Genomic DNA, 14,705 nt, shown 5'->3' on the forward strand with positions numbered 1-14,705 from the left:
GTATACATCTGGATACAGCCAACTGAACATGTCATGTATTTACATATAACTTTGAGGAGCATTGTAATGCTTTGTCTTACATGAATCACCCTTGGGAATGTTGGAGTACTCCATATTGCCCAGGACACTTAAAACATTATTCCCATTTGGACTCATCATGTTTTACCAATTAACTTTAACACACAGCCTCTCATAGTTCACTTTTGACAGTGTTTTTGTGACTTCAGCTATCATCTCACTAAGTTAAACTTCTGCAGTATACCGCTCACTGTTTTGCTGAATATCACTTTTTTTTTTTTTTTAAGGTTTTTATTTATCTATTTATTTTTAATCAACATCTGTAGTAGTGTGTGTTATTGATGCCATAGATAATCATTGGCAGTATCCTTTGTTTAAAATATAGTGATGCATGACACCCATGAACTAATATCAGCTGAAAACACTTTAGACAGTGAAACATCTTTAACTTCATTCCAATTACCTGTATAGGTATGGCAACATAAGATAAATTATGGATGGATATATATAATATATATATATATATATATATAACAATTATATTTATCTTTACCTCATATCCTAGGGTTAGAATAAGGTCACTGTCCCTCTTGTGTGTCATAAAAGGTGATTAAAAGGGTCGGCAGCAGGAGTGGCATCTGTCCATTAAATGTTGTCTCCTGCAATACCACCTAATTTTTTGTCAACTGGGTGGACCCAGAATATAGCTGTTAATCCGGCAGTGAGTTGGAGACAGTGATCCTTGTCTTTGAACACATTGTTCTCCTTTTAGCATGTTCCATTTCACTTCTGTTAACCACAAGTAAATAAAGAAAAACACACATGAAATTTCAAGTATCCATCATCTGTGACTTGCAGTTGTATTAGGTTAAATGGCACAATTCAGAGTTAATTACAGTGTATAAACATAGAATTAAGTAAAATTAGAATTCAGTATATATATGTATGTGGCAGGGAATAGTTTTAAAAAATGGAAGACACACTACAAAACTATGGAAACAACTGCAAAACAAAACAAAAAAACAGTAACATTGGAAAAATTCCACTACACAGCCTGACTGGACAGAGACTGGCTAAGAAAAGAGAAGCAGCATTCAAGGATGAAGGAATTTTTTTTTTTTAAGTTCATTGTATTTTAACTGATTTTTCCTGCCTTACATCATTGCTATGTCCATCTATTTATTTTTCTGTTTTTAGTTACAAAATACTCTGAGCTACCGTTTCACTACTTTTTGTGTACAATAGTCAAAGGAAATTGCTAAAGTTTTCAGGAAGTTCACCATTACAGGATCTTTTACCAGCCAACATGCTCTGCTTTTGCTGCACTTTTGTTACAGAACACAAATGTATTCCATTGTTCACATGAACGAAAAGTGATGAGTTGGTTGCTACATCAGGAAGCTTGTGCATGCCTGAAAGTAGCAAAGTTATCGTACACAGGAGCATTTCTGATTTTCATTAAACTCGCAGTGCTATTATTTAATCTCCATTACTGGTTTCTGCCCCTTCCGTAACCTAATTGTCTAATTTCCTTTTTACAATGCTTAACTGCATATTTGTTTTCTATCTGGCATTATATCAGAAATCATGTAATTTATTGTTTCAAGATGATATTCTACAAAATGCAATTATTTAAAAATCATAAGTAACTTAAGTGCTCTTGAATCATCAAGGAGGAGCCCACTTATGATACACTTCATTCTCCATTCCATGACAATATACTACAATATTTACAAGACTGGCTTGTAATTGTCCATAAATGTATTTTGTTAACTTACTTTGTGCACTGTAAGAAAAGTGTTGCACACTTACAGCTTTTAAAGGGACTGCAGGCCTCAAGTATAAATATTGCATACGCACAAAAATGTTGCTTATGTGCGTTTCCACGCCCACTTTGAGATGTATAAAAACTAAACTTTGCATAAAGCCACACACATCTCAGGCCATGCGTAGACAGTTTTCTGCCTGGTTTTGCAAACTGGTGGCATCCGGCATCAAAACCGTGCTACTGTTTCTGTGTGATTGTAATCATTCTGTAACAATATAATGGTGCATGGAATAACCAAACTATTCAAAATACCATAGCTGCTTTAGCAGTATTACTATCAGTGCATCACTTGGAGTAATTTAACCCATTATATCTGAGTGTGGAATCACAGCTACACAGCAGCTGATTGGAAAGCTCTATGGTGAGTTGTGTCGAGAGCGCAGATGATTATCGGGATACAGCTTCCAGCTTTGAAGAATGTTTATAGCACATGCTGCCTCTGGAAAGCCACCAGCATCTGCATGGACTCCAGTCAGTCATGCCACAGTCTATTTGAACTTCTTCCATCTGGCAAATGCTTCAGAGCCTTTTCTGCATGGACCTCGTTTTAATCTAAGAACTCTAAATGCACTCAATCAGCCCATCAGGTTCTCCTAGTAGAACTGCTTGTACTTATAATTACATTCATCTCACTGTAAAGTTGCACTACAGCTGTAACATTGCACAATCCTGAGCCACTTTATGAACCATTTGCGTTATCTGCACTATAGTATGTACAGGTTTATTGTACTTATGCTTTCATATTGTATATTTTTCATTGTTTTTTTATCGTATTGTTATTTTATAGGAAAACAGGTTTTGTGGAGTATTTGCATATTCAATTCAATAGAAGAGAGCATGTATTTAGATTTTCCAAGTGCTCATCGGTACTGCTTCGCCACCATGCCGACACATGTTTAATACATGCTTTAATGCATTTCATCGTGAAGATAATATCAAGTATACATCTTAGTATTATAAAATGTTCAGAGAGCTGTAATATCATTCTGTGTGGTGATCACTGCCTGCATACACCTGTCTACTAAAGAAAGAGCCTGTTTAAGAAGCATGTAGTGATTCACACACGTAGAACACCTAGAATACGAAGCATTTAATGTGCTACTTTAGTTACAATGGGATTTGAGAAACTCAAACATCGATTTTAAGCTGAAGTTTACGACATTCTACTTTAATGACAAAATAAACTACAAGTTTTAAAGTCTACGTTTCAACCTTCTTTTTTTCTTCTTCACTGTGTCCATAATTTTTTTCCCCTAATGTGCTTCTGTGTGACACTCAGACAGTGGGCTATGACTAGCTTTTCACCTCGACTTTGACATCTGACATCTTTTTTTTTTTTTTTATTTTGGGCACTGCCTAAGCCACCAAAAGTAAGTTTTTTCCTTCCCTCCACTTCACTGAGTAGGATCTCACTTCGCATTCGATTAAATTCTTTTTTTTTTTGTTTATACATGCTTTTACCATTTTATTAAAAAAAAAAAGAACACAATGAAAGGGGCTATTTATATTGATCTGCATATTCAAATATGCACATGTGCATTAAATTTCATGTTCATTGGAATTTGTAAAGGGGAAGTGCATGGAACTTGGCGTATGCAGTTTTCTGCATCTGGATTTTTTTGTGCGCACACACATTTCCAGTTTTGTCTGTAAACCGTGTTTTAGTGTGAATTCTACACACAGCGTTGCATTTGAGGCCCTGTAAGTTTCCCAAACAAATAACCTGATTGTCAAAGCATCCCCAGGGAAGTCAGCTGTCTGAGTATGGGTTACCTCATTATGTCTGTGTAATTTTGCCACAAAAATTATAGGATGTTTTACAAATCTTATATTTTCACTTTTTTTTATAAAATAAGCATTAGAAGTAAACATTTTTTGAATGAACTTTTCAAGTTTACATATATGAAGGAACTGTACGCATTTATTTTCCCAAGAAAAACCTGACTTGTTTCTTGCATGTGTGTATTTGGTAGGGAGCATAAAAGCTTTATAGTGCAGACAATAAAGCCTCAATATTTTTCAGCTGTCATTCTTGTGTGTGTTATAGCTTGCTTTTTAATTTGCCTAGGATAAAGGTGTCTGCTAAATAAACAGCAATAATAATAATTGAAAAAATCGGTGGGGATTTTGTAGGACACGGATAGAGAAATACTTTTGTCTTAATGTTCTGTACTTTTAAAGTGAAAACTACTGTAAGTGGGTCCAGCATTTTGTGGTTGATGCAATATTTGTGGTGTTGTTTCCAGGACATCCGGAATCTGAAGTTTGCTCACAAGCAGGACACCCAAGGAAGGACCTCTGTGTTTGAGACCGTAATGAAGCTTGCTTTTCCTGTCTCCCATAACCTGGTAATGAGGATTAATGTGGCTGTGTGATTTTCATTGCATACCTTTCCTCATGTAATAGTCCTCTTCAGCATTGACAAGTTAATTTTAGCCAATGATTTGGGATAGTGTTTAGGGGTCTAATTATACTGTATTGCATATTTAGATACAGACCACACCACCTTGAGGATAAATATCGATTTACAGGATTGATGATAAAATAGATTTGGAATTAAAAATAAATTAAAATTTTCCATTGTAGGATTTTGGTAGAAATATGGTAGAATTTTTGTTAGCAACTAATGGAAACACAAGTGTTAATTTAACTTTCAGTTTAAAACATACCATAAATTAAACTCTGGATATTTTTTTTAAGCATCCAAATAGTGACAAATGTTTCCTGAAGAAATATGTGCTATGTGAAATATGCAATCTGCATCTGCATTTCTAAAATACTTAAGTGAAACCATATCTGTTATACCATGTGCAGTTCTATTTAACACAAAAAAGGACATAACAGCACAAGAAACTGCAGAATAGAGCAGTAAAGTTAAATCCTGGCACAATATGTGACTTTTTTTAGGCTAAGGCAACTGTACTTATTCAACTTGGAGCTGAAGAAGGCTATGTGGGAACTTAATCCAGGTCTTCAAAATTGTAAAAGGCACTGTTAAAAATGATCCAACAATGGGAGTTGAGAGGAAGAGCATTCTAAGACAGAAGTCAGGAAGGATGTCTTTTCCTGTAGGGTCATAGGAACCAGAAATAATATCTGAATGATGGACTGAATCATCTTCTCTTGTCAGTAAAATCTTATTCTTTCAAAGTGCACTAAATAGCCTTTTATAAATAAATCCACATATTTGATTGCTTAAAACTTGCATGTCTTTGACACTTAAGTTTTCATCTTTGTGCATTTTAAATCTATATAAAAATATGAAAAATAAATATTAGTTTGCAAATTTTAAATACTATAAAACATACTTTTCAGTTACATATTTATTATCAGCTGGTGTATTTTGATAACACTTTTGTCAAGTAAAGAAAAAAGCAAGCCCTATTTATATCAGTTTTGTCTTTACTCTTCTGGAGATTGTAACATGAGAGCTCCCTCTGGTGTATATAAAGAACAACAATGTTGCCAAAAAGTGAAAAGATGTTTAAAAGTTTGTGTGTTTATTATGACAAAACATGTTGGGGAGGAAGTGTTATGGAAAAACCTAAAGTTTACAAAATTGACAAAAAAGGAAGTTGTGCTGTCCCAATGGGCTTCTTCTCACGGGGTCTTGCCCTGACTGGTCTGTGTGGATGCTTCTTCACTTTTATACTTTGCCATATATAACAAAGCACTCACTTCTCTGCTGATATCTCTGTTTCTCTACTTCTTTTCCAGCAAGTGTGCTATTGCCAGCAGACATTTCTGCTGTAAATTTATCTAATCACAGGTGAGGGGTGCCCAGTAAACCCCAACCTGGGTTTGCTCCAGATGCAAAAGCTGCTGTTAAAGAGGCATGTTTTCAAAACCGCTTTAGGCATGCTTGATTGCTGTTTAAGGCAGCATGATCCAAATTATCCCGTGTGGAATTCTTGTGCTATTAGACAGGTGGGGTTTATGTAGCATCTTGCCAGAACTTCAATGCCATATTCTTTATCACTGGTCACCTGTAGTCATTGGTGGTTCCTGTTTATCCATACAGAGGTATTTTCTAGCCACTGGGTTGGATCTGTCTTCCCTCCACAGCACTTCATAGGTTTAACGTCATTGGTGATCTCTACATCTGGTAGAACATTTCCTATGCCGTAACTATCTTCAAGACTGGTAATTTTCGGAAAACGCAGGTACTAAGACAAAGTTCAGCAGCTCTAGTATGCATAATGGGATTCAGCAATAGCTTGACGTGTTGAAATGATTCCACAGACAAAATATCTTTGTTTAAAAACTTTAGTAAAACTTCAAAGTAACACTGTTCACACAAAATAGAGAAAAGATTGGTATTGCAAGAAAAGAAAAGTACTATTTAAGGCTTATATCTTGTTTGTTTCTTTAAGTTCTCTCATACAGCTGAACCATTTCTAAACTTTCAGAAAACTGTATGCCTATCCCATTTTCATGCTGTAAATGGGTCTTTCAGTCCCTGATAGCAGTGGGACCTATTCTAAACAACAACTGACTCAATTAACACACTGTATCTTAGTTATAGCAAGAAAGTTCTCTCTAATATTAACTTACAGGAGGTAAAAGGCTATGCCATTGTCTATGACTATGAAAGAAAATTATATTCGATTCAAATTAAGCAAACTCCAGTATGCATTTAACTTGGAGCATTAACTTTCTAAGATTGGCTCTTACAGTCTTGTTATATTTGAACAGAATGTATTTATCATTAAGTAGTTATAGGCCTTGCAAAAGACATGTTCTTTTCTAATATATTATGTATAGCCATTTAAAGAAATCCCACCCCATTATTTTAATTATTTTGTACCACTTTGCTCATGTTTCAGCTGCCACAGTCATTGAAAAGGCTGATAGATAGATGTACTTTATTTGTCCCCAAGGGGAAATTAGAACTTTACAGAAGCTCAAGACAGAGAAACTGATATAGATAAATAATAAGACAAACAACAACCCCCTAAACACGCATATGAACTTCTGGCTTGGATACTGGAGAACATCTGCAATCAATAACAGGGTTATAGGTGAGATCCCCTGTATATTTGGCTGGCTAGGAGGAACCATAAAGGACTGTCTCTCTCATAGTTTTAAAGTAATGAAGAATATTTTTTTTTCTTTTCAGTTTGAGGGGCTTTATATATAGTCCAATAGAATGAACTATTTCACTGTAACATCTTTTTTTTTTTTATTAGTTTGCTACCTGGTGCATGGAATAATTCAATTGTGTAAGCAAACATTTTTGACCAGTCTGATTAGAAGTTGAAATGTGGAATATTAGCATTAGACTCTTACCCCATACTAAACCATGGAAGCATATTACTAGTATTTCTCCATTGGCTGCCACTCAAATTTGTAACCCTTCTGGGGTTACAGTACAGCTGGACCATGGCTTGTCCTCTTCACCTCTATTTCCTGTTATAGACATTATTATTACTATTAATTTGGCAGATGTCTTTTACTTCATGAAGTGTCAAGATTAGAATACATTACAGTTGTTTATTTTACAATAAGGATAAATTAAACTGCCCGCCTTGCCTTAAACACTGTTGTACATTTTTAAAGCCAATCTTGGCACTTTCTTGTTCAAGTGGTCATTTTTCTGTATTTTTTTTTAATCAGTTACTTTGTTTTGTTCATATTTTTATTCTGTGCACTTACGTGACAGTAAGAAACACTTTTATTTTATTTTAAAGCAAGTATTTGCATATGAGTATGGACAGATTTATCCTGAGAATGGCTGGAAAGTGTATGACCCAAGTGCAGAATACAAAAGGATGGTAAGTCAAGTTTCAGGCAGGTGATACTGTTCATATCTTATTGTAGTTGACAGATGCTGCAAGCTAATGAGCACCTTTTCTTTTAGGGCCTACCTAATGAAAGCTGGCGAATGACCAGAATCAATGAACACTATGAGCTATGTGATACTTATCCAGTAATGTTGCTGGTTCCTGCTAACATTCCTGATGAAGATCTGAAGAGAGTGGCAACTTTCCGTGCCAAGAACAGAATTCCAGTAAGTTTGTAGAATGATTTCAGTTATCTAAACCTTCTGTTTAGCGTGGCACTTCATTTGAGGCTCTTTCACATAGGTCATCTCACCATTGGCACATATGCCTGCAGAAACATGGATATAACTAGGGAATGTGGACAATCTAGGTCTGTATGTGTTGATGTCAGGCTGAACATGTTTGCTTTACAGGTGCTGTCATGGATTCACCCAGAGAGCCAGGCCACAGTAGTACGCTGCAGCCAGCCCATGGTGGGAGCCAATGGCAAACGAAGCAAAGATGATGAGAAATACCTTCAGGCCATAATGGATGCCAATGCACAGTCCCACAAGCTGTTTATCTTTGATGCTAGGCCAAGTGTCAATGCAGTAGCCAACAAGGTGAGTCTACTTGTCCTTCTGTTATTGCTGTATGGACCATTATGTTTCAATTATGCAGTTATAGCAGGGTTTCCCTTAAATTATACCTTTATGTCTGTCAGTGAGACAAGGCCAACTTATCAGTCCTTATCTTCTGTTGTGTTACCTGCAGACAAAAGGTGGAGGCTTTGAGAGTGAGGATGCATATCAGAATGCTGAACTAGTCTTTCTGGACATCCACAATATTCATGTCATGCGGGAATCTTTGCGAAAGCTTAAGGAGGTGGTGTACCCAAACATTGAAGAGTCCCATTGGCTATCTAACCTGGAGTCAACACACTGGCTAGAACATATTAAGGTAACTTTTTGCTAAGACTGTTCACCATAATGTGAGAGAGAACAAAATAAGGTTAAACTGTTTCCTCCTTTTACCCTAGTTGATCCTAGCGGGAGCGTTACGTATCGCGGATAAGGTGGAATCTGGGAAAACCTCTGTGGTCATACACTGTAGTGATGGATGGGACAGGACAGCCCAGCTCACCTCTCTGGCGATGCTAATGCTTGATGGCCATTACCGCACTGTCCGCGGATTTCAGGTGCTAATTGAGAAGGAGTGGCTAACCTTTGGACACCGCTTCCAGATGGTAGGTAAAATCAAACACATTTGGGTGTCCATAGCCATGTGGCCAGCCAGATTATGATGTATAGAACAAATATATGTCTGTGTTCCTGCAGTTTAGAGCACGTATGATGAGAACCGGCCATTCAGCCCAACAGGCTGGTCTCTCCTATTCACCTACATTGTCCAAAATAACATCAGTTTGAGATCTGAAGGTCCCTAAAGTCCTGCTCTCTACCACACTACTTGGTAATTCCATGTCTGTATGGATCTTTGCATCTTTGTGTGAAATCTGCCCTTAATATGTTTCCATCTGTGTCCAGGTGTTCTTGTCTCAGAATGTATTTTAAAGTAACAGCTGGGATCCACTGTACTAATTCCTTTTATAATTTTAAATACTTAGATCATGTCATCTCTTAGTTTTCATTTACTTAAAATGGATTAGACTAGACAGGTACATTGAAACAGTTTGCACTTGGGAAAATGAGTTAAGAAAACTGAAAGTCTTGGTGGTTTTTGTGTCTCTCCCCCAGTAGCACGTTATACAGAACTTTTCTATTTGGACCCAAGATTATATCCATTTTAAGTGCTTCCAATTTAGTGGACAGATCTTTTTCATTATAACAACAAATGCAAAGCTGAAATTTGGAAATCTGGAGCAAGTTGCTAGCAACATTTTTAATCCAAAATTGCACTAATGTGCACAGGCTACTAAAATAATAATTGTATTGATGGCTTTACTAATGGAAGTTTTGCCTGCTTAAGATTTAAGTGCACTAATTACCTGGAAATGTTTTTATTTAATAGTTGCTAAGCATATTTAGAGAAAAGGTATTTACAATTCCACATTACTTGCACTTATACTGGGACTTTGGTTCATTAGTGGTGCAAAAATTAAAAGTAAATAAAAAATAGAGGCAGACTACATAGTCTAGTGGCTAAGGATTTGGAGTATAAAGTACCAGGCTACAGGTTCACTCTGTACTCCATTTATTAAAAATATGGTAAACAGTTATACTGCTAGTGAACTGGGGTGGTTGGAGCTAAGTAAAAAAAATAAAATTATTATGTATTTGGTCATATGTAAAATACAAAATAAAAAAAAAAAAGATTAAACCAATGAGACTTTTTTTCCCCATGAGTGATGTGTCAAAATATAACATTTCCAAACCCATTTAATTCAATGCAGAATCTGTGGACTGAGCAGAAGGCAGGAATTTGTCCTGGATGGGGCACAAGTATATTGCAGGGTGCATTTATGCCCACACCCATTCATACTGGGGCCAATTTCAAATTGCCAGTTAACCTGCTTGTTTTTTGGGCTGGAATAGAGTTTTGCCCTGTTATGTCACAGCTTTAGAAGGCTGGATTCATATATCAGCTCAGTGACAGCTTATGTGGTTTCTGCATGGTCTCCTTATGCTTTTGTGTTTTTTTTCTGTGGCTACTCCTGTTATCATCCAACAGTTGAGACATGGGCGGAGGAGATTTATTGGTAACTCCAAAGTAGCCTGGTTAATTAAGTGTGGGTATTTGTGTGAGTTTTCTCTGATGGCTTATTGCATCATCTAGAGATTTTCCCTGCAATTGTGCTCAGAACTGCCAGGATAGGCTGTGGCCCCCACAAGACTGGTTTTATTAAATAGATTTGATTAGTGGTCGTATGAACAAAAAGTTATAAATTTGCATGTCATAATTAAATTACCTAATATTTATATTATTTTACAAACTCGTTATTGAATTAGTACTCAAGATTATGTCAGAAATGTCACCATTTGTTTTGAAATAATTTGGCAATTTGAAAATTAATGTAGGGCGGAGTGGTGGCTCTGAGGCTAAGGATCTGCGCTGGTATCCCGAAGATTGCCGGTTCGAATCCCCGTCACTGCCAAAAGAGATCCTACTCTGCTGGACCCTTGAGCAAGGCCCTTAACCTTCAATTGCTCCAGGGGTGCTGTACAATGGCTGACCCTGCGCTCTGACCCCAAGGGGTATGCGAAAACTAACAAATTCCTAATACAAGAAATTGTATAAGGCAAAATAAAGAACAACAACAAAAAAAAAAGGATGGAATAATCATTGTATGTGATATTATCACAGTGATTGGCGCTGCTATTTAATATGCATCTGGAACTTCGCTTGATTCATAGTTCATTCATTGTTTAGCATTTGTATATTTTCCCAGTGTCTCTTTAGTCATCGTCTGAGTACTCTGGTTTCCTCCTTTGTCATGAAGGACATGCATTTTAAGTTAACTGTAGCTGAAAATTTACTGTACCTGGTTCAGTAGCATGAGGTAACTGAAGATTTATAAATAATATGCTCATTGTAATAATTGCTGCCACAGTGGAGACACAGGCACATACATACATAGACCACTGCAGCTACTGGGCTCCACAAGTTTGAAATGTGCCTCTGTCTGATATGCCATCTTTCTGTTGTTTTAACTATTACATCACTATATGACATAGCAACAGCAAACAGAATTTAGATAAGCATTGTGGTCTATGAATATACAGTGTGTTATAATGTTGTAGCTGTTTTGTCCTTGTAGGTTTGCTTTTCCAATTAGACAGTAATCTTAAGTTTCTTTAGTTATTAGTTTAGATGTGCATTTAGCAGGTAGATGTTGTGCAGCCTAACATGTGCATGCATTTGTGGTGTTAGGCAGATTTGTTCATTTGGGTGTTTTCAGTGCTGAAACCTGCATCTTCTGTGGCTTTTTGTTATCAGCTCTCTTAACGGCAGTCCTTTTCACAGAGTGTGAACACATCGTTTACTTCAGATGCATATCTTGCAGCTCATATATTTACAAGTATAGCTACCAGTTCTTTTAACCTTACATCAACAATACAAATTTCCATACCGGATCGGTCGAGCCCCGGGTTAACAATGACCACCATCAGTACTGTTAGCCAACAGGGTGCTGGTGGAAATTGGGCTACTGTTAGCCGTAGGAGGAGAAGAATATGGGGGAGACGTGTCAGGAGGCAGGAGGAGAGGAGGAAGGTAAAGAGAGTGGAACTGAGGGTAGGAACTTTGAATGTTGGCAGTATGACTGGTAAGGGGAGAGAGTTAGGAGATATGGTGGAGAGAAGAAAGGTTGATATATTGTGCTTGCAAGAGACTAAATGGAAGGGGAATAAGGCCAGGTGGATTGGAGGTTGATTCAAATTGTTCTGTCGTGGTGTGGATAGGAGGAGAAATGGAGTAGGGGTTATTCTGAAGGAACAGTATGTCAAGAGTGTTTTGGAGGTGAAAAAAGTGTCAGACAGAATAATGATTATGAAACTGGAAATTGCAGGTGTGATGATGAATGTTGTTAGTGCATATGCCCCGCAATTTGGGTTTGCAATGGAGGAGAAAGAAGATTTTTGGAGTGAGTTGGATGAAGTGATGAACAGTGTATCCAAGGGACAGAGAGTGGTGATTGGAGCGGATTTCAATGGACATGTTGGTGAAGGGAACAGAGGAGACGAGGAGGTGATGGGTAGGTATGGTGTCAAGGAGAGGAATGAAGAAGGTCAGATGATAGTGGATTTCGCCAAAAGGATTAACATGGCTGTGGTGAATACGTATTTTAAAAAGAGGGAGGAACATAGGGTTACGTACAAGAGTGGAGGAAGATGCACACAGGTAGATTACATCCTATGCAGAAGAGTCAATCTGAAGGAGACTGAAGACTGCAAAGTGGTTGCAGGGGAAAGTGTAGTTAAGCAGCATAGGATGGTGGTCTGTAGGATGATGTTGGAGATCAAGAAGAGGAAGAGAGTGAGGGCAGAGCCAAGGATCAAATGGTGGAAGTTGAAAAAGGAAGACTGCAAGGTTGAGTTTAGGGAGGAGGTGAGACAGGCACTGGGTGGCAGTGAAGAGTTACCAGACAGTTGGGCAACTACAGCAGAAGTAGTAAGGGTGACAGCAAGAAGGGTGTTTGGCGTGACATCTGGACAGAGGAAGGAGGAAAAGGAAACCTGGTGGTGGAATGGGGAAGTACAGGAGAGTATACAGAGGAAGGGGATGGCAAAGAAGTGGAATAGTCGGAGAGATGCAGAAAGAGACAAGAGTACAAGGAGATAAGGAGCAAAAGTGAAGAGAGAGGTGGCGAAGGCTAAAGAAAAGGTGTATGATGACATGTATGAGAGGTTGGACACTAAGTAGGGAGAAAAGGGCCTGAACTGATTGGCTAGACAGAGGGACCAAGCTGGGAAAGATGTGCAGCAGGTCAGGGTAATAAAGGATAAAGATGGAAATGTACTCACAAGCAAGGAGAGTGTGTTGAGTAGATGGAAAGAGTATGTTGAGAGGCTGATGAATGAAGAGAACAAGAGAGAGAAGAGGTTGGATGATGTGGAGATAGTGAATCAGGAAGTGCAACGGATTAGCAAGGAGGAAGTAAGGACAGCTATGAAGAGGATGAAAAATGGAAAAGCCGTGGGTCCAGATGGCATACCTGTGGAAGCATGGAGGTGTTTAGGAGAGATGGCAGTGGAGTTTTTAACCAGATTGTTTAATGGAATCTTGGAAAGTAAGAGGATGCCTGAGGAGTGGAGAAGAAGTGTACTGGTGCTGATATTTAAGAATAAGGGGTAGTGCAGGACTGTAGTAACTATAGGGGGATAAAATTGATGAGCCACACCATGAAGTTATGGGAAAGAGTAGTGAAAGCTAGGTTAAGAAGTGAGGTGATGATTAGTGAGCAGCAGTGTGGTTTCATGCCAAGAAAGAGCACCACAGATGCGATGTTTGCTCTGAGGGTGTTGATGGAGAAGTATAGAGAAGGCCAGAAGGAGTTGCATTGCGTCTTTGTGGACCTGGAGAAAGCATATGACAGGGTGCCTCGAGAGGAGCTGTGGTATTGTATGAGGAAGTCGGGAGTGGCAGAGAAGTATGTAAGAGTTGTACAGGATATGTACGAGGGAAGTGTGACCATAGTGAGGTCTGCAGTAGGAGTGACAGATGCATTCAAGGTGGAAATGGGATTACATCAGGGATTGGCTCTGAGCCCTTATTTGCAATGGTGATGGACAGGTTGACACACGAGATTAGACAGGAATCCCCGTGGACTATGATGTTTGCTGATGACAGTGTGATTTGTAGCGATAGTAGGGAGCAGGTTGAGGAGGCCCTGGAGAGGTGGAGATATGCTCTAGAGAGGAGAGGAATGAAGGTCAGTAGGAACAAGACAGAATACATGTGTGTAAATGAGAGGGAGGTCAGTGGAATGGTGAGGATGCAAGGAGTAGAGTTGGTGAAGGTGGATGAGTTTAAATACTTGGGATCAACAGTGCAGAGTAATGGGGATTGTGGAAGACAGGTGAAAAAGAGAGTGCAGGCAGGGTGGAATGGGTGGAGAAGAGTGTCAGGGGTGATGTGTGATAGACTGATATCAGCAAAAGTGAAAGGGAAGGTCTACAGGATGGTAGTGAGACCAGCTATGTTTTATGGGTTGGAGACGGTGTCACTGACCAGAAAGCAGGAGACAGAGCTGGAGGTAGCAGAGTTAAAGATGCTAAGATTTGTCCTGGGTGTGACGAGGATGGACACGATTAGAAATGAGTACATTAGAGGGTTAGCTCATGTTGGACGGTTGGGAGACAGTCAGAGAGGCGAGATTGCGTTGGTTTCGACATGTGCAGAGGAGAGATGCTGAGTATATTGCGAGAAGGATGCTAAGGGTAGAGCTGCCAGGCAAGAGAAAAAGAGGAAGGCCTAAGATAAGGTTTATCAATGTGGTGAGAGAGGACATGCAGGTGATGGGTGTAACAGAACAAGATGCAGAGGACAAAGATATGGAAGATATGAAAGATATGGAAGAAGATGATTCGATATGGCGACCCCTAACAGGAGCAGCCGAAAGAAATAGACTCCTACACTAA

At 38.5% G+C, this 14,705-nt stretch overlaps 1 protein-coding gene across 1 annotated transcript in view; it reads left to right on the forward strand.

Annotated features, from left to right (window-relative positions):
• Positions 1-14,705, forward strand: part of mtmr2 (myotubularin related protein 2) — a 38,732-nt gene that overhangs the window by 15,366 nt on the left and 8,661 nt on the right. The window contains exons 6-11 of the mRNA XM_028800499.2: positions 4,093-4,194; positions 7,537-7,620; positions 7,707-7,856; positions 8,043-8,231; positions 8,383-8,568; positions 8,648-8,854. Of these exons, the coding sequence (XP_028656332.2) occupies positions 4,093-4,194; positions 7,537-7,620; positions 7,707-7,856; positions 8,043-8,231; positions 8,383-8,568; positions 8,648-8,854 (918 nt within the window). The remainder of the gene's footprint in view (positions 1-4,092; positions 4,195-7,536; positions 7,621-7,706; positions 7,857-8,042; positions 8,232-8,382; positions 8,569-8,647; positions 8,855-14,705) is intronic.

The sequence above is a fragment of the Erpetoichthys calabaricus genome, chromosome 4, assembly GCF_900747795.2.
Source record: "Erpetoichthys calabaricus chromosome 4, fErpCal1.3, whole genome shotgun sequence".
In the NCBI taxonomy this organism is placed as follows: Eukaryota; Metazoa; Chordata; class Cladistia; order Polypteriformes; family Polypteridae; genus Erpetoichthys; species Erpetoichthys calabaricus.